This window comes from Chrysoperla carnea, chromosome 2 (assembly GCF_905475395.1).
Source record: "Chrysoperla carnea chromosome 2, inChrCarn1.1, whole genome shotgun sequence".
Classification (NCBI taxonomy): domain Eukaryota; kingdom Metazoa; phylum Arthropoda; class Insecta; order Neuroptera; family Chrysopidae; genus Chrysoperla; species Chrysoperla carnea.
In genome coordinates this window covers 48,829,131-48,856,266 of record NC_058338.1, presented here as the reverse complement: position 1 = coordinate 48,856,266, position 27,136 = coordinate 48,829,131, and the positions used below count along the sequence as shown (strand labels likewise).

General features: G+C 29.4%; 3 protein-coding genes across 3 annotated transcripts in view; 2 read left to right on the top strand and 1 right to left on the bottom strand.

The window, feature by feature from the left end:
• LOC123292739 (eIF-2-alpha kinase GCN2) overlaps positions 1–946 on the top strand; it is a 31,360-nt gene extending 30,414 nt beyond the window's left edge. Inside the window, exons 24-25 of the mRNA XM_044873453.1 lie at positions 235–404; positions 820–946. Coding sequence (XP_044729388.1) covers positions 235–404; positions 820–946 — 297 coding nt within the window. The remainder of the gene's footprint in view (positions 1–234; positions 405–819) is intronic.
• Positions 947–2,657: 1,711 nt separating this feature from the next.
• LOC123291982 (microspherule protein 1) lies at positions 2,658–6,019 on the top strand. Its single transcript, XM_044872477.1, has 7 exons — positions 2,658–2,836; positions 2,987–3,071; positions 3,285–3,824; positions 4,180–4,398; positions 4,721–5,067; positions 5,266–5,520; positions 5,770–6,019. Exons 1-7 carry the CDS (start codon positions 2,727–2,729, stop codon positions 5,975–5,977), a joined length of 1,764 nt encoding a protein of 587 aa, XP_044728412.1. The 5' UTR covers positions 2,658–2,726; the 3' UTR covers positions 5,978–6,019.
• Positions 6,020–21,506: 15,487 nt separating this feature from the next.
• The window catches only part of LOC123291995 (serine/threonine-protein kinase par-1), a 134,332-nt gene continuing 128,702 nt past the window's right edge, over positions 21,507–27,136 (bottom strand). The window contains exon 9 of the mRNA XM_044872492.1: positions 21,507–21,630. Within this exon, the coding sequence (XP_044728427.1) occupies positions 21,535–21,630 (96 nt within the window). The 3' untranslated portion in view covers positions 21,507–21,534. The remainder of the gene's footprint in view (positions 21,631–27,136) is intronic.

The window sequence follows — 27,136 nt, the reverse complement described above, 5'->3', positions numbered from 1 at the left end:
CTGCATAGCGAAATATGGACAGAAGGGTATATTTAGTAATGGCTGTGTTGTGTTCATACAACGTTTTTATAAATAATAATAATACTGCCGAGGTTACATTTCTGTCTCATGAAGAGTATTAGGAACGCAAAATATTTTGTAAAAAAGTTCTAACAACATTTTACTCTACCTAAAAATAGTAAAAATTAACCAATGATGACTGGAGTAGTGTCTAACAATTTTTTTTTCTTTCAGATTATGACACAATTGAGTACAAAATTACAACGATTATCAGGCCGTTGTCGTGTTGAAATACTGGCATTAAATATTGAAAGTGCTGTTATTCGTACAATGATTTCGTACATTGATATTGAAATGGAGTCCAATTCTAATTATCAAAAAATGTTTTCTTCTATAATTGAAAAGTATGTTCTATAATAATTAATAATTTGATTATTCGAATAATAATCCAGTGCATTCAGATATCGTAGGAGTTTTTAAAATTTTATAATGTATTGTATCTTTTTTTGTGTTTCCTCTATTTCTTACCGTTTACGAATATGAATTAATTTTCAAAGATGCTGAAAATCACAATCAAATTTGATTCTTTTGTAAGATGTCCCTATTCAGTTAGAACAACTTTTACTTGGATCATTTTTTCAAAATCCTTTTGTTGATGAAAATTGCTGGATTGTATAAAATGGGACACCTGGTATATAAAAAATTTTAATAACCACGATATTGATAAAATTCCATTTTGCCTGGAGTATAAATGTAGATGATTTAAGTAAACTTGTATTTTTATAACTAATTAATAAATCTATTTTATTTTTGTTTTAGACATCCAAGACATAAAAAATACCTGACAGAAATTTGCGATTATTTATATGAATTAAACTTAGAGAAGAATCATCAAATAATTGTTCTTTACAGTTTGATTGAATCATATTATAAAATGATTTTATGAAGTTTGTTATTATATAAAAAGCATAATATATATGCAAATTTCCTTTTGCCTATTTTATCATTAATTTTTACATTTTTCTCTATTTTTGTACAAATAAAATATTTATTTATAAAAAATTATCATTTTTTATTCATGAATCCATTCAACATTCAGTACAATCGGGGGGTCGTAATATTTTCCGGATATACTAGTTTACACGATTTTGTTTATACGATTGGTTTACACTCAAGTTTGATTTCATAGCTAGTTGCTAACTAAACCACTAGGAAAGTTTCACAAAAGCCATTTCCCTATCCGATCCCATTAGTTCGTTTTGGAAACGTTTTATTAAAAAATATTTTTATTTTCATTTTTTTATTTCTTTAAGAAATAAGGAATTAAATTAGAAAAGTTAAAGTCTAGTTAACAAGTTCAAATTGATAAAATATAGAAATAATGATCGTAAAAATACGTGTAATGCGTGGTAAAAAATTTTAAAATATTTATTATACCATGTATATATGAAATATACATAGTATATTAAGTTTCGTCCCAAGTTTGTAACGCTTAAAAATATTGATGCTACGAAAAAAATTTTGGTATAGGTGGTCATAGAATCACCTAATTAGTCCATTTCCGGTTGTCTGTCCGTCTGTATGTAAACACGATAACTCAAAAACGAAATGAGTTATCAAGCTGAAATTTTTATAGCGTACTCAGAACGTAAAAAGTGACGTCGAGTTCGTAAATAAGCAAAATAGGTCAATTGGGTCTTGGCTCCGTAGGACCCATCTTGTAAACCGTTATAGATAGAACAAAATGTTCCTCATGAAAAAATAAACAACTTTTGTCTGAAACATTTTTTTGTAAACATCACTGTTTACCCACGAGGGCGCTAATTAGGTGCAAATTTTATAGTATGTATTAATATGAGAAAATCAGTTATGTGTGTGTGGTCATTTAAAAGTGGATATCTTTTTTTATTTACGTGACGTCAAAAAACAACTGACTACGTCATCAACAATGTCTATACATGGTATTTCAACAGTTAACTCAGTCAATTGTTTGTTTTCACTTGTTTTTGAATTGAAATCTTATTTATGAACTGTATTTATAGTAAGAGAATAAAAGATGAAAAATATTATAGTGTGTCACGACAGGAACAAGGTGGTTCTAGGCTGCCGACTATGACGCAGTATATCTGTATCTCTGGGTCACAAAATGTGCACGTGTTTTACCACTTAGAATCACTTAGAATCGTTAACATTACTTACATTAATACTTAGTTCAAATCCAGAAGCAGTCTCAGAATTTTTATTAATTCCCTTCTTTATTTTAATCACAGACATAAAGGACTAAGCAATATGCTCAAGAAGTTATCCTCTATTGTGGCCAATACCTATCTCTCTCTGTAGCATAGACATAGGAAACGATTAACCGAATCAAAATTACAGGGGGAAAACAGAGATATTTAATATTTAACTTATTAATTAAAATAAAATAAAATTTAAATATAGTAATATCTGATTAAAACACAGTTGGTATCGGCAGCCTAAAGCCGATATGTTCCTGTCGCGAGACGCTCGTTAAAATATCAAATCATCGAACAATAAACAAATGTCATTTATAAATTTTATTACGCTGTTATTTTATATTATTCAAATAAAAAATAAACAAATATTTTAAATATAATGTACAATAACTACTGAAAATATTAATTCAACATTCAAGAAAAATAAAATTAAACAAAAAAAAGATAATACATTTAAATAGGTTAGAATTTATATTTTATTTGAATAAAATGGATAATTCGGCGTCCTTTGGAAATACATCCATAAACACAGATAATGCAGATGTATCTGGAACATTATCTGGTTCAGACATGAATCATGATAATACAAAAAGACGCAGGTAATCTTCATTGCTTTGTTTCAAAGATGATTCTCGATAAAATTGATCTTAAACTGTTAAGGAGGAAAAGTTTTAAAAATATTACCAGCCTACTATGTATTTATTCAGTGGTTACTTATTTATTTGAATTATAATCTGTTTTCTTAATAGTTCTTCAAGATCGATCAAAAGACGGAGATTTGATGATGAAATTGTCGAATATAGTTTGGGAATACCAGGAGCGTCAGCAGTAAAGGTACGTTCTTTTAGTCGTTTATTTATTCGTAAGTTCTTTTAGGTCGAGTTGGTGCATACTGTTTGCTTTTTGTACGCACTTATAATAAGGAAACAAAGATGCACATGAACGTCCTTAACTGACTTAATATAAATTGTTGGTGCTTAAAATGTTTCTATGGAAACAAGTTATTTACTGTATTAAACAAAATTAAACTGATTGAATATATTGTAGGGTGCAACTGGAGGTCGTGTACGTACTCAATCATTAAGCACTGTTGGCGTTGGTGTTGGTGGAACACATTCAACGCATATTCATGATAGTATCCATCCATCATCCCCATTATTGTCAACTTCAACCGTTATAAGTACTGTAGCGGCGGGTACAGTACACAATACAACATCAACAAGCACACCATCGCCAAGTGTGGGTGTTATGTTAAGTGGTGTTGGTGTTAGTGGTAGTGGTAATATAACACAAACAACAAGTATTACAGCCAGTGGAGCTGTTGGAATTCTAGCAACACCGCCAATCAGTAATAATACACCTCCACATCAAGGGGTAGTGCATAGTGAAGTAAAAAAAAAACATCATCATTATCCGATGAAGCATAGTACAATTGTTCATGGTCATGGTCATGGTGTCCATGGAGGTGCTGCGCCATCATCCACGCGTACTAAGAAAAAAGGTCGTCAACATAATCATTTGACCACAAAAGACTTGGGAAGATGGAAACCCATGGATGATTTAGCTTTAATTATTGGCGTTCAACAGGTAACTAATATAATTATTTTGAATAATAAATTATCCCATGCATTTGAAAAAATTTAAAAAATACAAACGAGGAAGATTTTTGAACATAGGATATTGGGAGTTATTCACAGCCAAAGGCCAAAAAATTTTTTTTTTGCAAATATCTCGTTTCCTGTTCATTATAAAATAATTATTGTCATTGACAAAATTGATTTAGGAAATTTTCTACAAAGATTATTGTAGTTTTACATAGTTCTAAGTCTAAATTATATTTTAATGCAACTGCAAACCAACTTACATCATTTAAAGCAACTATCAATTTTACTGGACAATTCCTAGTATTTAATTTATAAAGTTTTATTCTTTTTGTTTTCAGACAAATGATTTAAAAACAGTCCATTTAGGTACAAAATTTTCATGCCGATTTACTGTACAAGAACTACAGCAAAGATGGTATGCATTACTTTACGATGAAGCTGTTTCACGTGTGGCAGTCGCTGCTATGCGAAGTCTACATCCAGACATTGTTGCTCATGTTCAAGATCGTGCATTGTGGTCGGAGCCAGAAGAAAAATTGTTATGTTCAATACCATCCGTAAGTATAAGATATGATGTTATCTGATCAAGCTTCCCATATTCAAAGTATAGAGAAAAAAAATACATAAAATCAGACTTGATAAGCCTTATTTCGAAAAATCGACTGAGCTAGAGCATGAATTACACGTTTCTTAATGAAATTAAGCTTATTAAATGATTATCATGTCTGCTAGTAAAGTAGAACGCCATCTCGTGTTTCATTTATTTTTTTCTCTCTTTCTCTCTTATGTTTCAAGTGCGAGTTTAGGGTTATGTACCCGAAAAATTTGTAGTTTTTTAAATTTTGTAAATTTTACTTATTTTGTAAAATTGTTGAATAGCAATCAAATCCAGTTATGGAAACATTCGAGGAGCTACTATCAAAACATTCAGATGTTTTTTATCCACAACGCAGTGCGAAGTCATTGCATCAACATTGGATTACACTACGTCAATATCACTTATTACCTGATCAAAGTTTAACTCCATTGCCAAACAATAATACTACTAACATTACAAATAATAGTAATAGTACCACACTTGGTACATTAATTACACCACAAAGTGCACTTGATAATGGCATTCCAACAAATTTTAATGATGCCGAAGATGCAATCATCAATTCAGAACTATCACTTGAAACAAATGCAGATGAAGAAATCGAAACGAATGTTGCATTGACACAGAGGTAAGTTTAGTTTTTTTGTATGATTCCATAACTGAAAATTTGTATGTTTTTGTGTAAATTGATTAACAGTATGAATAATTTTGTCTTTGATAAGATTTTGTATGACTCTGTGTCTTAGTTGATTTTAAATATTTATCAACGCCGTCTTACATCATCTAGTATAAAATATTTAGCAATAAAATAATTTATTATCATTAGGAAAAATGTCATGGAAATACGTCAACTAGAAAATGAGCTAGGACGATGGCATGTACTTGTAGATTCTGTAACTGGATATAGTCCACCTGATTTTGATTCACATACATTGGCTGTGCTACGTGGACGTTTGGTTCGCTATTTGATGCGATCACGCGAAATAACAATTGGTCGATCAGCTAAAGGCTATGAAGTTGATGTCGATTTGTCGTTGGAGGGACCGGCGTGGAAAATTTCTAGACGCCAAGGAACTTTAAGGTAAGTAAACTGGTTTTTTTAATAGAGAATTCACGGGAACATGATTTTCCAGTGCTTCAGAAGACTTAAAGAGGATAAAAATCAACAAGTCTCATTATTATTTCTATGTAATATCCATATTTTTATTTATTATGTTTAACGAAATTTGTTTTTTTTTTAAATATTCAATTCATTCGATATATTTTTTGAGTGTTATTTGGCTTTCTTCCACCTTTGTGAATTGATGTCTCATGCATTTATGTATTTCAGATTACGGAATACTGGTGAATTTTTCCTGTCGTCCGAAGGTAAACGTCCTATATTTGTGGATGGTGTACCAATATTACAAGGGAACAAGGTTCGATTATTCAATAATTCCGTTGTAGAAATATCATGTTTACGTTTTATTTTTACTGTCAATATGGACTTAATTCGAATTATTCGAAACGAAGCGATACGGTTAGGTTTACCACCATAAATGGCACAATAAAATAACAATTATTAATTAATAATACCTAGATAAGTAAGTTTAAATAAAATTTTATTCAATATTTTTATAATTAATAAAATATAATAGGTAATAATAATATTGATAAAATTGTAAGTGTAATATTCTAATTAATAAATATTTAGAAATATGTGTTTTTTTTTTTTTTTTTTTTAGTTTTGCAAAGCTCTATCATTACGTCACTGTCACCATTTAGCTGTTATTATTTTTGTATTTAACTTTCAATATCTTGCATAGCGGGCAAAAATTATCAGCCGTAGAATGTAGCGATTTTTAATTTAACATTATTTTAACATGTAGCTGTGCACTTACCTTTCTTTTATCCATTTTGACTATCTGTGAATCCATTTTGACTATCTGTGAATCCATTTTGACTAGTAAGTGACATTTTATAACTGATTGTACTATTTGAAATTGACCACAAAATGCGTGAGCATTTTCCCACTACCAGGGGAGGAAGTTTATGACAAAAATCGGTCGGAGCAAAAAGAAATCACAGAATATGAATTATAGAAATAAATTTAATAGACTCTTGACTGCTAAAATAACAAAAAGCGAAAAGTTTTTTCATCTTTTTTACTTCTGCGAGATAAGTGTCATCTTTTGCAGTGCTTGCCGTGCGACAAAAATCTAAACCAGTGCAAGATCATTGAGGTTTTTACTCATGTTAACAAAGGCGAACCGATGAGAGCAAGAGTAGATGAAATTCAGATTAATAGCTCCTTTATCACATATCGTTTTAACTCCTTTTTACGAATCTTTAGGGAAAAGGGTCAGCTGTTCCTAAAGAGAGTTATCAACACATAATATTCACTTGTATAAATAATGCTTGAAAATGTATACGGTTAATTAAGACTGCTGCGTAAGTGAGATTTTAAAGAATTTGAAACATACGCTTGTCGTAATAATTAAAATAAAACGGAATAAATTATCACGTAATATTTAGGAGCGGATGTACACAGATCAAATGTCATCAGGGCCGGATTAACACGTAGGCAGAATAGGCAGTTGCCTGGGACCCCCGATTTTAGGGGGCCCCTGAAAAATGAAAAAGATTTCTAAAATTTTCTTACAAACATAAAATTCTAGAGAGTGAAAGAAAAATATAATCAGAACTGATTATAAATTTTACTCAAATAAATAAAACTCAATTGACCGCATTCGAAAGGCGACGAACGACGAACTAGACAAGGTTCCTAAAAAGGACATTTCCGGCTCATTTGACAAATTGTATGAGCGTGCAAAGAAGTGTATCGAAGAGAAAGGAGAGTATATTGAATAATAAAACAGAATTATCTTAAAATGTACACTGGTTGTTTTTATTTTGAAAAATTTCGGTTATTTTTGGAACAGAGGATGTAGAAGCCTTCAAGCGGAAATTTCAACTAGAATGATTAATGATGGATGACAAATAAATGAATGTATCATTTAGTATCATTTAACAAATACCTTTTCGTGAATGTTCGAGAATAGAAGTTAATGAAAAGGTCGAAAATATTCGAGAACAATAAATGACTGGAATTTTCGATAATATTCTGGAACATTTGAATTTGTATATAAGACGGAGAATTCGCTGTAATTAAAAAGAATCAAAGCTGCTGAAAGAGCTACAACGCGACAAGAGCGACTCGAGATGTTAGGTATACTTTGCATTGAGTCAGATTTATTGAACAAAATCGATATTGATAATATAATGGATGAATTTGCCGAAAACAAATGTAGAAAACGACATGTTTAAAATGTAGATAGTAATTTTATTAATATTATTACATTGTGATAATAAAATTTTTATGAAAGCTTGTATTTTTTAATCGAAAAAAGAAGGAATCGGACGTGAAAAAAGGGCCCCCAAATTGATGGTTGCCTGGGGCCCCGTTGAGGGTTAGAATGTCATACAATATCAATTAATGGGGGGACTTCTAAAAATTATTGTGTAGATTCTCAGTGGAGACGGTCGATCGATGCGAGGCAGGAAATGGGTAACTGTAGAATGTTTTGGCTAAATTAAATAACAGTTAACAACTTTTCTTCTTCGCTTTGATTTTTATTCAACAAAATGTATTAATTTGAGAATTGTATATAATATTTTTTTATTAATAAGTCAATGAAAATGAAAATTTTTATAATAAAATTATGCAAACATAGGCACAAACAGATCTTTTTCTTTTTAAACAGTTTTTACCCTATGCATCAAAAAGATAATTGCATTAAAGTTTTTACATAAAGCGGCACTTTTTTGCACCATATTTGCATGCAACTTTATTCGCTCAGGGTTCTATCGCGGCTTATTTTAAAGGTAACGAAGTGAACTAAAATTGGACCGGAAGTGTATCAAGACAACAGGAACTTCATGACCATTTAAAAAAGAACAAAAATTAAATTTTTGTCCTGATATATCGCACCTGTGATCCGCGCTTCTTCCTCGACAACACTTTCGATTCAAGAGTATATTCGCATCCTCAGTTCACTTTTTTACCTCCAAATTCACTTTTTTACCTCCAAATTCACTTTATTCCCTTTAAATTGATTTGCAGAATGTTTTATTTAAACCCCAATAGAGGCAAAAATGAGAACAACAAACTTAGGTGTGTGCAAATATTGTGCATTTTTAAGAGAAAAAAGTGCCCTGTTTTTTTGTTGTTGTTGAGTATAGATTGGTATGTTTAATGGAACTATCAGCAATTTTGAAACATCGAGTAAATGAGAATATAAATATAAATTGTATATAATAATAGGTAATACTTTATTTTCTATTATTGCTCTAATTTTTTTTATTTGCAATTTCAAAAGCCTCAAAAGACACTACTTAGTTTTTTTCTTTAAATAATTTTTACTTTTACAGATTAAAGGTAGATATAGTTTTTCTTTATTTACGAATATAATAATCGAAAAGTTCGTTCACGATTTTCTCTCGATCAGGTTTTATTTCAAACAGACAATATTGTACAAGACAAGAATGACAGGAGTTAAGTTTTGTAAAACAATGAATCTGAGTTTTTTTAAAGAGCGTTTAGATGAGCCATCAAAGTATACGCCAAACTGAATATGTTCATCTGATCTAGCAAAAATGTTTGTATGAAATGTTTTTACTCTCCCAAAAAATGAAGATAAACCTTGAGTATACATTAGGGTGAATGTATGGTTTCGTATATTTTAATGACTGCTCGAAATGGCTCTATAAAAAAAAATTGCCCGTACAAAATCTACAATTTTGACTTCTCAATTCTAACTAGCTGCTAATTTGTATGTCTTACAAAATAATCACTACTTTTTTACATGAACAGTATATAAATTTTTGGAGAATAATGTACGCTTATTTTGCGCATTGGCTTTTGAGTAGTTTAATTTTGGCTCAATAAACATAAATGAAATTATTTTAATTAATTTACTTTAAACACTTTGTTGAAAACAAGAAGAAAGTTGCAAGAGTCCAAAGAGTTGAATATGTGTGGTATAAAAATATTTTGCGAATCATTTGTGATGATTTGAAGTATTATAAATGTGAAACGGTTTAAGAAATAATAAAAAAAGTAAAATTATAAAATGTAAGAAAGTCTAATATCATTGTCCACTAGTGGAATAAACAACAATGCTCATAAAAAAATATAATTTCGAATCCTTTTTTAAAATATCTAAACATTTTTATACCATGTATATGAAATATACCAAGGTATACTAAGTTTAGTCCCAAGTTTGATCATCAAGCCGAAATTTTTATAGCGGACTTGGGACGTAAAAATTGAGGGCGAGTTCGTAAATGAGCAACATAGGTCAATTAGGTCTTGACATTTGTAAACCGTTAGAGATAGAACAAAAGTGTAATGTAAAAAATGTTCCTTATAAAAAAATAAACAACTTTTGTTTGAAACATTATGGCAATATCAGTTATATATGTGTGACATGTATGTATGTGTAATATGACAGAGTAATCAACACTGTCTATACATGGTATTTCAACAATTAACTCAGTCAATTGTTTGTTTTCACATTTTTTTTAAATTTATTAATTATACCTATTTCACGCGCAAAATTTAGTTTTTAAACAATTATTAATACTTAATTAATAAAAGATATAGTACTTTTAATAACTGATATAAGTTTGACAACACCGCTAAAGTAGAGTTCATAACCTCAAAAATTTATTTGTTTGTAAACTTGTTCCAAATAAACCGGCATACCTAATCTGCGAGCAGATTATGCTAAATTTAAAACACGTTTTATTAATTAACAAAAGTTTAAAAAAAGGCGGTGTTGCCAAGTGAAATATTATTCTTTAAAAGTCGGAAATACCATCTGTAAGATTAGACAAATGCTTTTATTTTATCAGAAAAAATCAGAAAAATGATATAAAAGTGAGATATGTCTTTGTGTATTAATAGATGGTTGTATATAAAAAATTCTTGAATTTGTCCAAAATTAAATACTGATTACCAATGCTTTCATTATTTTATTTAATCCAGGCAAAGTCTATTTAGTATTCATTTAAAAATCAATAGGACTTTTCATTTAAAAAATGATTCTTTTTTGTTTCGGACAGATTTCAATCAAGCAAAGACTTATCACATATCTTCTATCGTTGTCAAATGCGCTATTTGATAAATGAAAAATGTATTAGATTTTCTTTAGATAGTTTTTTGACAACTGTACGAAACAAAAGTAAATCGATGAAAAGGCTTATTAAAGGTAAATATTTTAAAAGTATTAAAAAAAAATCTGAATATTATCGTTTTTTATTAAATTTAAAGTCTATTGCAAACACAGCCTTACAATATAATATGGCAGAAATTATAATAAAAGTGTGTACACACAACGTTGATTGTCTTTGCTAATTTGATCAATTTTATAATAATAGTTGATTCAAATAGTGTAGAAATAACAAAGTGATGATTTTCTGAAAAGTATGTACTTTCTTGTACTTGTACGAAAATTTATTACTTTAATGATAGTACGCTTGAAAATCATGAAAATCAAAATTGTTAAACGGATACCTACTACAAAAACATTTTAAGTTCTTGATTGCTAATTGTTAAGAGAGCGCGCGGAAAACCATCCAATAATAACGGTTTGCCGAATTTCCGAGGGGTTGTGTTGTGGAAAATGATTTCTTTTAACTTTGCTGTTAATTTGACTTTATTTTGAGTCGATTGGTGAAAATCTCATCTTTCTAGCATCTATAGAACAGAAAATCATTATATTTGGGTGGTTTTTGGCGCGCTCTCTTAACAATTAACAATCAAGCACTTCCAAAAATTTTTGCGAGTTGTTGAGTAAGCTTTATTTACACTATAAGCCAAAATTTTATATATATTAAAAATCTGATTTTTTCATACATCTATTAAGGAATAAAAATCGTAAAAATCGCGTTTTTTAAAGTTTTACGAATTTTTTTACTCGAAAACTGAAGAGTTTAGAGGAAAATGTCTAAGAACATTTTTTGTTAAGTTTGACCCCGATTATATGATAATTCAGAGGCAATTCGGTCAATATTATTTATTTGTTAAAAAAATTAGTTTAATTGATATCCCACCGGGTTACCCACCGACAACGTGTACTTTTACGTGCAAAAACATTTTTTAAACGGGAGCTAAAGAGAACATATTTTAATATTTTAACAAAATGATACCTACAATCCACAGAAATACTTATAAATTTGAAATGATAAATTAATTTGTGAATTCATTCGTAGCTATATCTACACATAATTCAAAGTCAATCAGTTCCAAGCGTTATAAAATTTCAGCCTTATTAAAAATAATGCTCTGATTGCAATAAAATGTTCGATTTATTATAATGAATTATTTTATTAGACGTATACTCAATTAATTTACCCCAATATTTATTTTTTTATACAATTCTATTTTGGTAACAATTTTTTTTTTGAGCGCTTAATAAAATGCATTAGTTTGTTTAATAATATTTTCTTTGGTTTTTCATTTTTCTATTTTAATTAATAATTATTATTGATATATTATATTATATTCGTATAAAATTAAATACCTTAATTAGATTCATAAATTAAGTGTATGGCTGTATGAATATTTTTTACAAAATGAAACTGTTTTACGATATGAATATAATTACTAAATCAATTAATATTTACAAGTGATTTTTATAAATTATTTTTTTAAATTAATTATTACAATATAGGAGAGTTTTTGTATTTATTGGTGGGCTTATAGTATGGTTTTTTTTTTTGTTATATTATTTCTAACTATTTATTAATATTATTGATTTTTATTTTCAGTTTATAAATTCGTGAATTGAAATTTTGTAAGAAATTATCTTACAAATTTTATTAATGGTTATATTTTTTTTAAATGAAATAAATTTTAATAAAAATTTGCAAAGTGTTTTGGTTTATTGGTTACTATACCATCGAAATTGTATATGTGGCTTAATTATGACGAATTTAAACCGTATTTTATTCGGGAAAATTCTAGGAAATATTGCGTTTTCTTTCCCAGATCCCAGATAATTCTTAATTTAGTTTATTTGAAAATAAGAAAATGAGTTTATTATATACTGGACGCGTGAAAAAAATTGCAGTATTATTAAGAATTTTTACATTTGAAGAAAAATTAATTTGAACAAAAATTGGCAAAGTGTTTTGGTGATTAAATAATTGTTTTATTGATTACCATACCATTGAAATTGTATTCGTGCCTTAATTATGACGAGTTTAAATCATATTTTATTCGAGAAGACTCTGGAAAATATTTCGTTTCCTTTCTCAGATTCCAGATGCGTGAAAAAAATCGCAGTATTAGCAATAAATTTTGAACAAAATCCAATTTTCAATCATAATAAAGCCACCGTACTGTGGGCTGAAAGCTTAATTTTATCCTGAAGGACTTCGCAAGATTGGATAGGAAAGTGGCTTTCTGTGAACCTTTTTCTAACCACCCTAAAATTTTCTTTGGATCATTCTGATCAAAAGCTCTCACGACCACAAAAATTTTTAACGATTGTTTTTCGAGCTACGGACAATCAAAGCTACGAATATATTATAGTTTTAGTATTTGACTAGGAAAATTGGCTTTCTGTGATGCTTTTTCAAACCGCCTACAAAATGTTCTTAATTTCGTTCTGATCAAAAACTGTCAAGGCTGCAAAACTTTAACAAATCGTTTTCGAACTACGGGCCATCAAAGGTACACATATTTTATATTTATAGTACAGACGAATGAAACGATATCACGATTAGACGAATAAAACCATACCAAAGGACCCCGAAAGATTAGATAGGAAAATGATTTTTCTGTGAAACTTTTTCTAAACCACTCTAAGTCGTTCTTTGGCTCATTCTGATCAAAAGCTCTCAAGATCACAAAATTTTTTAACGAGTAGTTTTCGAGCTACGGACGATTAAAGTTACACATACAATTATACATTGATCAGAACGATGCGAAGAACATTTTGAGGGCGATTAGAAAAAGTTTCACAGAAAGCCATTTTCCTATTTAATCTTGTGGTCTCTAATAAGCGAAGTTATTGAATAGTTCTGTATTAACAGTCCGTTGCTAAGATCATCTGACTAAAATTTTTAGTATTGCTTGAAAATTATAAAATTACATATTTTATTTGTAGAATATTTGAAATTTTTTTTACAGTGAGTATTTAATCTTCAGTTTAAAATACAGTCAAATATAATACAATTAATGTTACGATGGTGAAGAGACACTATGATAAAATTTTTAATATTTCCTTCGGAAATGAAACAAAATAAGTAGGGCAGGTATAAAATTTATTGCACTAGTGACTTTGTCTATGGCGACTTGTAATTTTTAATTCAAGTTATTTGATCACCAAACACTTTTCATACATTGATTTTTAAATGGTGATAATTATTTATGGAGTAATTAGCCTAGATCCAAGAATGAAAACGCATATTGATTGAGATACACGCTTGTCTAATGAGTCATTGAGTTGTGTCTATTCTTGAACCTTAACATTTTTTGCATAAGGTTTTACCTACAATGATATCTAGTTAGCAATAATAATTAATGATAATGATATTTTTTATTCAGGATAATTTTGTTTTTATTTTTAGTATATGAATTGTCCTTCGTAATTAATTTTAGCATATTGTCAATTCTAAAGTTTACTTATTTAGTATAAAAGTTTATTAATATTTCTTTTTTTTTTTTTCATTAAAAATTAGCCAATAATTAACAAGTATGTATAATTCTATAGCCAATAAAAACTTTTGGTTTCAAAGTATAAAAATACTTTTTTTTTTTTTTTGCTAAATATAAATAAAGAATTTCTTTTTTATCATTCAACAATGTAATAGTGTGGGAGCCAGCGACGAATTTCATCTTCTTAACGCCGAATCACTATTTTGATATTAATAAGCCGATATTAGAAAATATATAACAATATGTTAATCGGTTTTAATTCCAAATTTATTTAATGACTGTAAACGTTTCTTAAATTTTCGTTAATTTTTAAAAATGGAACAAAGTTTTTGTTTTTATTCATTAAATAATGAGCTATTTAGACTGTAATTTAAAAAAGATTCCGCCCCCACTTTGGACGCAAAAAATTATGGGGAAAAGGTTGTAATTCTTACGTATTATCTGAAATATTAGTAGTAGGGTAAGATGTTCTAAGAGTATGCGGGCGATAAGAGTACTCAGTGAAGCTTACGACCGAACGGTTTGCGACTTGAAGCTAACTTCAATTGCGTCTAGAACACCTAACAGTGTAAAAGTGCCTCACGAAAAAAAAAAATTGAAAAAACAGTAAAACGGAAAAGTTACGTAAGTCTGTAGTTTTTTGTGCAATTTGTTATTTATTTTCATAATTTCTAAAGTATTACGAACGATGGTTTATCAAAATTTTATTGTAAATAAAGATAGTTCCGCTACTCTACACTACATAGCAGCAGCAAACGTGTTTACATAAAATGGCTCTGTAATTTAAGATGACGCAGTGCGCAGGAGTATGCGCGTATTTTTATACAAATGTCTTATGCTATGTGTATATAAACTGCAGCTGAATACTCTATATAAATTTTAAGACACTTCTAGGCGTGTTAGAAAGATGTGGTTTCGAGATGTAAAACTTGGTGCCATGAGATATCCATCGCATATATAGGGTTTGGTGGATGTATTTGCGATTTATGTGTAGATTAATATACGCGTACTCCTATCGACCGTCTTGCGTATTCTTATACACCTGTTTGTGTAAGAGTTCGCAAATTCCATTTTGTGATCTCTAGCAAATTACGCAAAATTTTATTAAGATAGCAAGCTGTTACTCTACTTCTACTTATTTTATTATGTTATTTAATAATCTTCCGAAAAAAACCAAAAATGATTAAGTGCGTAAGTGCGTACTCCTATGCCAGCTTACCCTAAAATAGAATGAAAGATAAATAGCTTCTTGAAATACAATTATTGATTTAGGGGCGGGGGCGGTTAGAGACCCAAGTGTCTCGAAAATTTAACATCCAAAATATTTATAAATAATAAAAAGAAAAATATAGTTTCCTGGGATAATTAAAAAATAATAGAAACAGTAATTATGGGCTACTATCGTCCTGGCCTAACTGGGCGGAACTGTTATACTTGATATTTACTATTACTGATTCAACAATTTTATGTAATTAATCACTGTTTCTCCCGTTATAATAAATAGCCAACCGAATATCGCTTAAGTGACAGTTTGGATTAAATCAAGTTTTGAAATATATGTGTCGGTTTTTAAGATGGCAGTGTGTTCGTTTGTTCATGACATAGATTTCTAAACGATATCTCAAATTTGTCAATGAAAAAGAATCAGGGGCGGAATGATTTTTATTAGTTCTTTCCAAACATCTTAAGCTCCTTTCAATGATAAATATATTATTACACATTCTATATATACTTAGTTCTAGATCTAAACCTACTCATTGTCAATCACATAACAGGGAAAATGTTTCATGAAGAATGTTTTGGGCGTAAATATAACTGCTTATAATGGCTTACTTTATTATCTCAGAAGTATTTTTTTATCTATAATAAATAAGATTACTTCTTTACAAAAGCTTTTTAATAAATATTATACTTTTGAACTGTCCATTTGTGGTTATTGTCGAAAGATTCTTGTCAATCAATAAAGTCTTTGTCCAAACCAATTACCTGTTGTGTCTTTTTCAATAAAATAAAATAAATAATATAGGTGATTATGATAATTAATGTTGCCAGACGAATATTATTTACAATGAAAAGAAATTTACTCATAGTATGGTATATTTGTTATTCGTATTATTTTTTTGTAATGCACACATAAACAATTGCAAAAATTAAATTGGTAAGGTGTCTATACAAAAAGAGCCTCCACACATTGCCAGTTATTTAATCGAGCATGTTCGCCAACATCTTGGCAGACAATAGAAATACCATGCATAAATAGTGCTTGCTGATTACTCTATCACATTGTAAATACATATACAATTTATACATTACATACTATATAATTTACGCCTAATTTGCGCCCTCACGGGTAAACAGTGATGTTTACGAAAAAATGTTTCAAACAAAAGTTGTTTATTTTTTGATAAGGAACATTTTTTTACATTTAAACTTTTGTTCTATCTCTAACGGTTTACAAGATGGGTCATGCGGACCCATAGGTCAAGACCTAATTGACCTATGTTGCTCATTTATTTCAGATGGCTTCTTCTTCCAGACGGACGAACGGACGGACAACCGAAATTGGACTAATTAGGTGATTTTATGAACACCTATACCAAAATTTTGTTCGTAGCATCAATATTTTTAAGCGTTACAAACTTGGGACTAAACTTAGTATACCATGCATATTACATATATGCATGGTATAAAAATATAGTTTTATGCTATCGTATGATTCTCCTTAAAAAAAACACCTTAGACTAGCTATGCTGAAAAAACCTGTATACAGCATAGTTGTATGTATATAATATATAATTGTAGTGGGAGTGACTATCTATTTTTGTTTTTATTAGCTAGACATAAATAACGCTAGGCCAAATGTGGTGATTGATAAATAATAACTCACTGTGTAGTTGTTGTTACGATTCGTCAAGTGAATGATACAGTTAATTTTAGCGCCCATTTGTTTTTATGTAGTAATCGATCGAAAATTCATTTTCTTTTACGAGTTTTTATTTTTTTATTTATAACTTTTGCAATTGTTTACATTCAATAATTTTTCACATTTTCTAACATTTTATTAATCCAAATACGTATGTATATATGCCCTAAACATTCTTTATAAATTTTATCTCTCTCTTAAACAAATTTTAATTTTCAAGTCAATGTAAAGTTTATTTTGACAATAATTTTTTATAATTATTAATTAATCACATTCAAAAGTACATTTCTAATTGACTAGCATAAATATTTTACTTTTTTCATCTATAAATATAGGCCTCTACGAAGTACATAATATAATTGACTAGAATAAACTAGAAATTTGTTTTAGTCAATTCATCGAAGTGTCTTTGATTGTAGGCCGATTCATATATGTGGCCCTTCGATTCAATTAACTAAAACATAAAAATCTCCTTACATTGACTGCTTAAATAGTATTAATTCATTTTATGACTAGTATATATTTTGAGATCATGATAAGTGACAAAAATGTATGAAATTTTTCTTTGAAAGGCCTAGTCAAAACTTAACTATAGTCCAGAACAAGTCAAACCCAACAATATGACTTAATTGACGCTTTAAACTTGTTGAAATTTTTTCAATTTTTATTCGATTCAAAATTTTGAATTGGTTTCAATTGGAATGACTCGGAAATTTTTTTCCAACTGAATCATTTTCATTCCAATTGGTTGAATTGGCACCTACTTTTGAAAATGTTAAGAATATTTTGAAAACTGAAAAAAGGGTGTAAAGGAAAATTTGAAAAGTTTCTATTGGGTCAATTATAACGAAAAAAGATTTTATTATAATTGAATAGCGGGCACAAATATTTTTTTAGATTTTGTAACGGATGCTCTATCTTGAAAATTTTTATTGACTTAGAGGGTGGATATAAGAAAATAGAGCTTACCTATTTATTAAAGAATAAAAATTTCAGGATAATATATATGCATTTATTCATTTTGGTTATCAAAACCTGATCTGTAGTCAAAGGACGTTCACTTTTGAATTCATGTGATAACTAGCCTTACAAGAATTTCAGCAACAAATTATATATTTACAAATTATAAAATATATTTCTCAGTACAGACTTCCACATTGTTCGCAATGAATTGAGCACCGGAAGTGAGTACCTTTCTTGATTGAATCAAATTTTGGTAAAATAGCTAAAATAGTTTCAATCAGTGCACTGATGTAGTTTTTCCTAAAAATTGCATTATTTAATAAAATGCGCACTGCTTACATATTTCGGTTGTTAGGTGACATCTAAGAAAAAAATTAGCTTAACATTACTCAGATTCATTATGGCCATTTGAAATAAAACTAGGCAGGATTTACCTTATATTTTTAAAAGGGTAATACTCATTTTCAGTGCTCAATTCAATTGAAGAAATATGGAAGAGAGTAGCATACTTTTTTTTATTAGTAGGAAAAATGAGATTGTGAAGTTTCTTAATAAAAATGATTTAATTAATGAGACGAAGCATAAACTTACCGTGTAAAATCATGTATTGAGAATATCGTATTTTGAGTTTAAATGGAAAATAAGTATAAAATACGTATATAGTACTACTATGTAAAAATTGTCCCTACCACGTTCATTAACTTGTATTCATACACTACTCAAACACTTAGCATATTTAGATTTCGGTTAAACCCTAAACAAACACTATTTATTTACTCCAGGCTTAGTAAAACCGCTATTTCTACAAGATATAGGTATAGTATTTATTTGAGGGTTCAGAATTGACAAAAATCTTTAGTCAGCCTCAAAGCTTCAATTTCTAGGAAATGTCGCGATGTTTTTAAATTCTTCATGTTAAAAATGAAATTCAATATTTTGTAATCGACCCAAATTCAATATTTTGTAATCTATCTTAATGATACATTCGGAGTTCTTCCTGATGTGCTTTTTCGAGATATCAAACAAATAATGAATGGAACTATTTTCAATAACTAATAAAATCCGTTCAAAAAATGGAATTAGTTTTTACTTTTTAAAAATAGAATAGAATGCATTTTTTTATCAAGAGTATTAACAAGTATCTGCCTCTCGTCTGATTTTACTACTGACTGTACCTATATTCATAGTAAGAAAGAGTTTATACAAATTTGTCACCGTTAAAAAACTCATTATTCCAAACCATGCCAATTCCAACGTTACTTTTTAAATAAACATCATTATTTACCAGGTTATAAAGTAATTTTTTAAGCATATGACGAACAAATTCACTCATTCCTAAATTTATGAAAAATAGCTCTAATCCAAAAATATTAAAAATTGACTGAGCTAAACTGTGTTGAAAATTAGTAAAAATCAAGATAACTAGGTTAGGTTAGGTTAGAGTGGCAGCCTGGGGTGGGACACGCTTAGACCATAGGGCCGGCTGTGATACCGTAAAAGGGTTGGCCCATCCCCGGCCACTACTCCATGAACCATTTGGAGCTGTTTAAGAACAGCAGGAGGGCTTTGATGTCGACTGACTTTAGGTCGAAGAGGTCATCAAAGAGAGGCTGGCTCAAGTAAGTCCATCTCCTCATGACAAGAGCTGGACAGTGACAGAGAAGATGAGACATTGTCTCCTCCTCTTCGCCACTGTGGCAGCTCCTGCAGTAGTCGTGATACACTGCCCGGCCTAAGCGTTCAGCATGCTTGCCGCCCAGCCAATGTCCTGTGAAAGCCGCAACAACTTTGCGAACAGAGGCCCTTGGAAGTGATATAAGAACTTCGGAAGGCCTGCGATTGTATTCAGACCATATGTGTCTTGTAGCACCACAAGTACGTTCTTCCCTCCATCTAAGATTGGCCTTTTTCAAGATATTCTCTTTCAGGAGCAACTTGCAGTTCGCAAATGGAACTCCCGGGTATTTATTGATGCTTGTGTCCGTCAGCATTGTGCCATTTCTGGCAAGCTCGTCGGCTTCACAATTTCCTGGAATGTCCCTGTGTCCCGGCAGTCCTGTGCTACCTTTGACGCTAGATAGACTGAGCTGAAGGATTTTAGAGCCGCTTGGCTGTCGGTGAAGATTGTAATGTCCCTGCACCTAAGGGTGTTCAGTCTTCATTCACACATTCACAAACCTCATGAATAGCCATCATTTCCCCTTGATACACACAAAATCAAGATGAAGTTCATAATAAAATATATCGATTTCTCTATGACAGATTTAATTTTGAACGAGATAAAAAATTATCTTTTTCTATTAATAAATTTGATATCATTTAAATTATGTATCATCAACTATCAAGTGAAAACAAAACTACTTAGTAAAATGTAGTTTTAAATGCTCTCATTATCATTGTATGCTATGTCTGTTCAACAGACGTTGGCAATCATGGAATTCCACTGATGCCGATCATAAAGGTCTAACACTGTAAAATCATTATCTTTTGTTCAATTTTTCCCAAAAGAGAGATGCCACTTAATATTAGGTCTGTCATATGAAAAAAATACAATACAAAAAAAAATATAAAAAATTCTCTCTTGATATAGGGGCTAAAATATGTTTAAACCTTACAAATTGCAAAAAGAACTGAAAAACTAATTTTCAAACTAGTATAATTCAATCATTATTTAATATTTTGTGACAAATCAATATCAAAATCGCAAAATTCACCATTAAATCCCCACCAAATGGGGCATGCAGATCCAAGGGTAGACTGTCTTGATTGTTGTTTTTAATACCAAGTTATCCAAAGGACAAAAGTATTTTCATAAATTCCGTAATGGACAAATTTGTATGAGTAAATTTCCTTATTACTGCTATATTAGTTATAATTAAAAGGATTTTATTGTTTTGGCTTCGATTAGAAATCTATATAATTGTGTAACTTTTGATGTAACAAATTGTTTTTTTTTTCAACAGTCTATTATCAATATGTCTGCCTATCAGAGGTAGTTGATATATTTAATATTAATCCTAATTAGCAAACATTTTTTTAAATATTTTCTACAAAAATACCGAAATAGCAAATAATTAATTATTTTGTATTTTTTGAATACCTTGTATAAATTATTTACTGCTCAAATTAGAAAACAAAAATCAACTGGTAAAAAGTCTTTGGAAAATTTAACTGCATTTTTGGTTAAAACAGATTGTCATATTTACCAATTGATTAAGTGATAAATTTCAAAATTAAGTTTAAAACAAGTGATTTAACAACCTTTAACTTCTCTAACCTAATCTAACCTCTCACTATAATAATAACTTGTCAACAGTTAAGCTATTCTTAAAATTTAAGTATCCAATTTAGGGGAAGTTAACTGATTACTTATTAAGGATTTATGACTGGATAAAGAGCAGTAAAAGAGTTTAAAAAAATTTCTTTGAAATTGATATGAACGAGTAAAAGTGTGAATTTACTTATAGTAAAAATTATTTCCTTGGATGTAGTATTGTCATTGATCACATAGACTCCGTTTGTTCTGTTAATTCCAGTATAGGACTTTCACTTAGCGGCAGTAATGGGGGCCATGCATTTCCTGTGTAACTTGATGTACCCTAAATAGGAAATCAGGAATTAACATTTGGTTCAATATTTAAAAGCATAGTTTAAATCTAACATAAAAGGGTAATAATCGGATCTCCATAGCTGTACCAAAGTTTATCTTAAGTATTTTTAAGTGTTAGTTTTTTGACGATATTTGAGAATACATGGAGTATATTAAAGAAAAAAAAATTAGAAAGAAGCAATTTGTAATTACTTCTCAGGAATTACTAAAGAAAGTTAAAAATTTCATTTATAAAATTATTTCCCTTTAAAACTATCATTATTGTATTTTTTAAGATTGTTGATTGTACCTACATGGTTCGAAAACGGCCAACAATAAGCAAATCTAAAAATAGAAATAAAAAATATTTTTTGCTCCTAAAATATTTAACTGTAGAAATAATTGGAACCAGCTTAGACTCAAACACCTCAAAAAACGCATAAAAATACGTAAGAAAATCATGGAAGAACTATTGATTACGAAAAATGGCTTAACGCCCCGATTATTAATACCATCTTGATTTATTTCAATTTAAATAGATAAGCTTTCCTAAAGGTCAGCTTAACTCACAGTGGATTTTTCTAACGAACAATCAGCCGCACAGCGTAGTAAAGTGTTGACGTTATACAAGTCAATTGACTTACTGGAAATGTATTTTGTTAAAATCATTTTCTTGAATTGCGTTGCTTTGAAGGATTGAAGTGTTTAGGATTGTTTTAAATATTAAAAGTTGCTAGTTTTAACTCATCTAATTAAAGGCAGTAGAATAAAACTTTCTACACGCTGTTTGTTGAGTTCGAACCAGACTACATGGAATAATATTTCAATTAATTTTTTGCTAATTGTATAAGAAGTTTATAGGGGAGAATATCTTAATGCGTACCGATTGTCTAAATCTTACCGCGCAGGTTTTTCGCGGCTGCTGGTTTTAATGCGAAATCCGATGATCAATTCATAAACTAAATGAAAAACTGTTAATACAGGCAAAAAATTAAAGTTTTATACAGGGTTTTCTATGATTGACTGCAGACCTCTTCTATTTCAGAGTAAGCTGAGAAAAAAAGAAGAAAATGCTCTTAACCAAATTAGGAACTAATGCCTAATTTACGAAATAATTAACACCATTAATTCATAAAAAATACATTCATCAAAATAAAATGCATCCAATAAAAAACCACTTACACAGAGGCTATGTGTCTTATCATAGTGTGAAGGACTGACCTACATGCAACATTACTACAAAAAAACAACAACTCTCAAACACACTATACATAGTGTGGTTTGTCCATGAGACCACTGTCCTTTTGAAAAATTTGCTATGAGAGCGTAACTTGGTTTTTATGGGTTAGTTTTTATCAAAGATATTGTAATACATAGTAGTTTTTATAATAATATAAATAGCCAAATAGAGTTTTTTTGTAGTAATTTTCACACTATGATAAATCACATCCTCTGTTTAAATGGTATTTTATTTTGATGAATGTATTTTTTATTAATTTATGGTGTTAACTATATTTGCAGAAAATTAGGTCTCAGATCGAATTATAACATCCTGTATAGCGGTTAATGTGGAAAATATGGTAATCAAAATCAGGTAAGTTTGTTATAATTAATATAATAGATATAACTGTTTATTAGCATACACTGATATTCTTCTAAACGTTTATAAAGTAACGTGATGACAATGAAAAAGCAAAGACAGCTTGACAACTCGATGATAAAATAACGCGTTTTCACTGTTGAGCAAGGTTTTAAAAATAATAATGTTTAAGTAGTTACAGCTCGCGATTTTCGTATAAACTATGATTGAAACAGCAATTTAGCTTCACTAAATGTGAAAAAATGATAAACATGATGATAAATCGCTCAACGTGGGCTTAAATGTTATTGGATATTGTTCCATGGAGTTTTTTGAAGTCTGAGGTTTAGGAAAACAAGGCTGCGACCACCCATGCCTTGAGGAATAAAATTCAGATCTGTATCACCACTATTCAGCTACATTTTTTCGAAATGGTCAAGGAAAAAACTTGTATGTCCCTTCAAGATCTTCGAATTTTACCTGATATGCTGTAAACTTTATCTAATATGATATTCTATACAGCAAACTTTACGAGTTAATAAAAAAATTTACAACTTTTAATTAAAAAACTGTTTTTTTATCAAAATTATTTCTTGCGTTAATATTGATACACATCTTTACGTTTAAATTTAAATTTCTATGCTAAACCTACATATTACAGTTGGAGTTATTTTTTTGTAAAATTTTTAACAAATAAATAATAAAAAAATTTATAACTTACTGTATTATTAATAGTTTGATTTTGGTGATGAATGAATTTTTTATCGGAATACGATTTAAAATCGATAGGTACCATTTAGGAAACCGACCTTTTTTATGTATTTTAAAAAATAATGAAAATCTGTTTAACCGACAAAAAATTTTATGCATTTTCAAAAGGCTGATTTTGTAATATTTACGTTATATTGTTTCTGTGGGGTTTGGTCCGGGGGCGGCTTTATCTTTGAAAAAAACGTGTCTGAAAGTTTGAACATTGGTGCAGACTGTAAATATAAAAAAGATAGTCTGTCAGTATATTTCTGTAACCGGGCGCGTTAGTCACGCGTTAAACTTGCCACCTTTAATCGCCAACTGACACTCGTATGTTACAGAAATATACTGACTGACTATATTTTTTCTGTTTACAATAATATTCTGCACCAATATTCAAATTTTCAGATTTTAGAAAATACTTGTACGTTTTTTACAGAGTTAAAGCCGCTCCCGCGCCAAACGCTAGTGAAACCAGCTGATTGACGACATGCTATTTCACTTCTCCACCAATATAATGTAAAATTTACAAAATCAGCCTTGAGAAAACACTTGCAATTTTTTTGTCTCTCACCTCTCCTACTATATAGACAAATCAATACTCAATCATTGGATTAAAAAAGTCGATCAGATATGGTACACTAATCCAATACCTAGTGGCTTTTTAAAGTGAAGTGGTACGATTATGGCTACTCTCCCCTAAATGTAATCCAACAGAAAAATAAAATTGAGACTATCATGGTAGAAAAATAATAATAAGATTATAATGGTGGAAAAACAGCTGTATATGAACTATTTCCTGAATTTTAGTGGAATTCGCCAGCGAGTTTTTGTTCGTTAATATCTGTGTCAGCTGTGACTTACTTTAGTCCGCTATCGTTGTAATGACGTTTTGACGTAAATTGTTCGCAGCAGAAAAATTCACTGTGCGTGTAACTGGGTTATTTTTAATGAAATTTATTTTCTGCAAATATAAAAGATAATGACGACATTCTAGACTCGGGAAAACATAAAAAAAAGGTCATTCTAGAACAATAAGGTTCTTACAAAATTTTTTTAATGTTTTTTTCATCCAAACCCGGTAAGTACTCAATTGCCCAGGCAATTTTGTTTACACGAAGCTAATTTTAATGGTTTGCTTGAAAAACTGGCCTCATGTGTACGAGGCATAATAGTTTTTAGAAGATTAAAACGTTAAAATTATTTTAGGGAATGAAATAAATTATTTAAGAAAATTAAATTATAAAATTTCCAGTAAGAACCTTATTTAAATATTTGGAAAATAATATTTAAAAAAACATGCAAATTAGTATACTATAAAATACTGTTAAATAAAAATAAAATAAACTACAAAATAATTAATTTAAAATTTGTATTTGTGCATTGTTTTTCAACAATTTTCTTTTACAAATTGAACACAAAAAAACAAGAATTTTCAACAAAATAAAACACGAGTAGAAAATTAAGAATGTTTGATGCCAAAAATATTTATATCGTAATCAAAGAGATCAAACTTTTTCATTTCATACATTCTTAATTTTATTTACATAATTTAAAATAATTTACTTTCGCTACGAAAACAGAAAACCTTCGTGCAAAATCTATGGAAAAGCTGCTGTATTTTTCTAAACTATATGTACATAAATTTCTATTTTTCTAAATATTCATTAACTATATTACGAAAATGAATATTTTCTAATCATAAAAACGGATCACGAATTTTTTCGAATCAAATTCTATTTAGAAATTTGTTTTTCATTCTAATATTCTAAAATGTTAGAATTATGATTATATTTAATGATTTTTAGATTAGGTTCACGTTTTGATATCACATAATGAAAATAAAATTTATAAAAAATAAAAATTATATTTTCTAAATAATTTATATTTAATGAAAATGATATAACAATTTTCTCTATGAATGTTCACAATGGACGGAAAAGTGATAAAAAATTAAAACATAGCATTAATTACAATTGTTTTTTTTCTCTAGGTTTTCTGATTCAGATATTAGTTTCAATAAGGACGTTTGGGTTTTTGGGTAAATTAAAATAATAATTTACAAATACAATTAATTATGGATTATTTGATCTTCATTACTACACAACTTTAGGCTCACCGTTGTGTACAGGCGAGACGTTATTGTGTAATTGATAATTGAAGAGCTTAGTGGATGAACATGTTAAGTGACATTTTTGAGGAAATCGAGATTTTCATGTGGATGAACATGTTATGCTCTCCTTTAAACATAGCATGTTTCCCCTTTTCGCTAACCTTTCAAATAAAGCTATTTTCAGTGGATGAAGTTGTTATGTCTTGTATAACTTGTTATGCAAGTTAAAAACTTTACAGCTGATTATCTCAATTCCACTTAATTGTCTCATAACATCTTCATCCACTAAGCTCTTCAATTAACATGAATGAAATTAATTTCAGCGTTATAAGCGTCCGTTGTACAATAATGAAAATGACGTTATTATAGACCTTATTAGCATTAAATAAATACATTCGAGCGTCGTTAATTTCTTTGACTCTATATAAGTGTACATAAAATCATCTAATTAGTCCATTTTCGGTTGTCTGTCTGTTCGTCTGACAATACTAAAAAACGAAAAGAGATATCAAGCTGAGATTTTGACAACGTGCTAAGGACGTAAAAAGTAAGGTCGAGTTTGTAAATGAATAACATAGGTCAAGGTCTTGAATCCGTAGGACCCATCTTGTAAACCGTTTGAGGTAGAACAAAAGTTCACATGTAAAAAATATGTTATACACCAAATTTGAATTTTTGGTATAATTTACGAGATAATTAACCTACTTTTATATTAATCAATTGATAAAAATACATTCATCAAAATAAAGTTCATCCAATAAAACACTATTTAAACAGAGGATGTGTTTAATCATATTGTGAAGGAGTGACCTAAATGCAAAATTACTAAAAAAAAAGCAATAAAATCTTATACATCGTATCACTTTCAACATAGTTCACATACATAGTGTGGTTTGTCTGTGAGATCCATTTTGCTAAGGTATGTGATATGCGCACGATATGTTGCGTACAAAACTTAATTTACAAAGAAAGTGAGTGAGTTTTTTTGTAGTAATTTTCAATTTAGCTCACTCATTCACACTCTGATAAAACACATCCTTTGTTTAATAATAAGTAGTGTTTTATTGGATGAAT

Excerpts from the sequence above, each read along its gene's own strand:
- LOC123291982 (XM_044872477.1), top strand. The coding sequence starts at position 2,727 with ATGGATAATTCGGCGTCCTTTGGAAATACATCCATAAACACAGATAAT. Across the intron at positions 2,837-2,986 it reads GATAATACAAAAAGACGCAG|TTCTTCAAGATCGATCAAAA; the intron begins GTAATCTTCATT and ends TTTTCTTAATAG. Across the intron at positions 4,399-4,720 it reads TGTTATGTTCAATACCATCC|CAATCAAATCCAGTTATGGA; the intron begins GTAAGTATAAGA and ends ATTGTTGAATAG.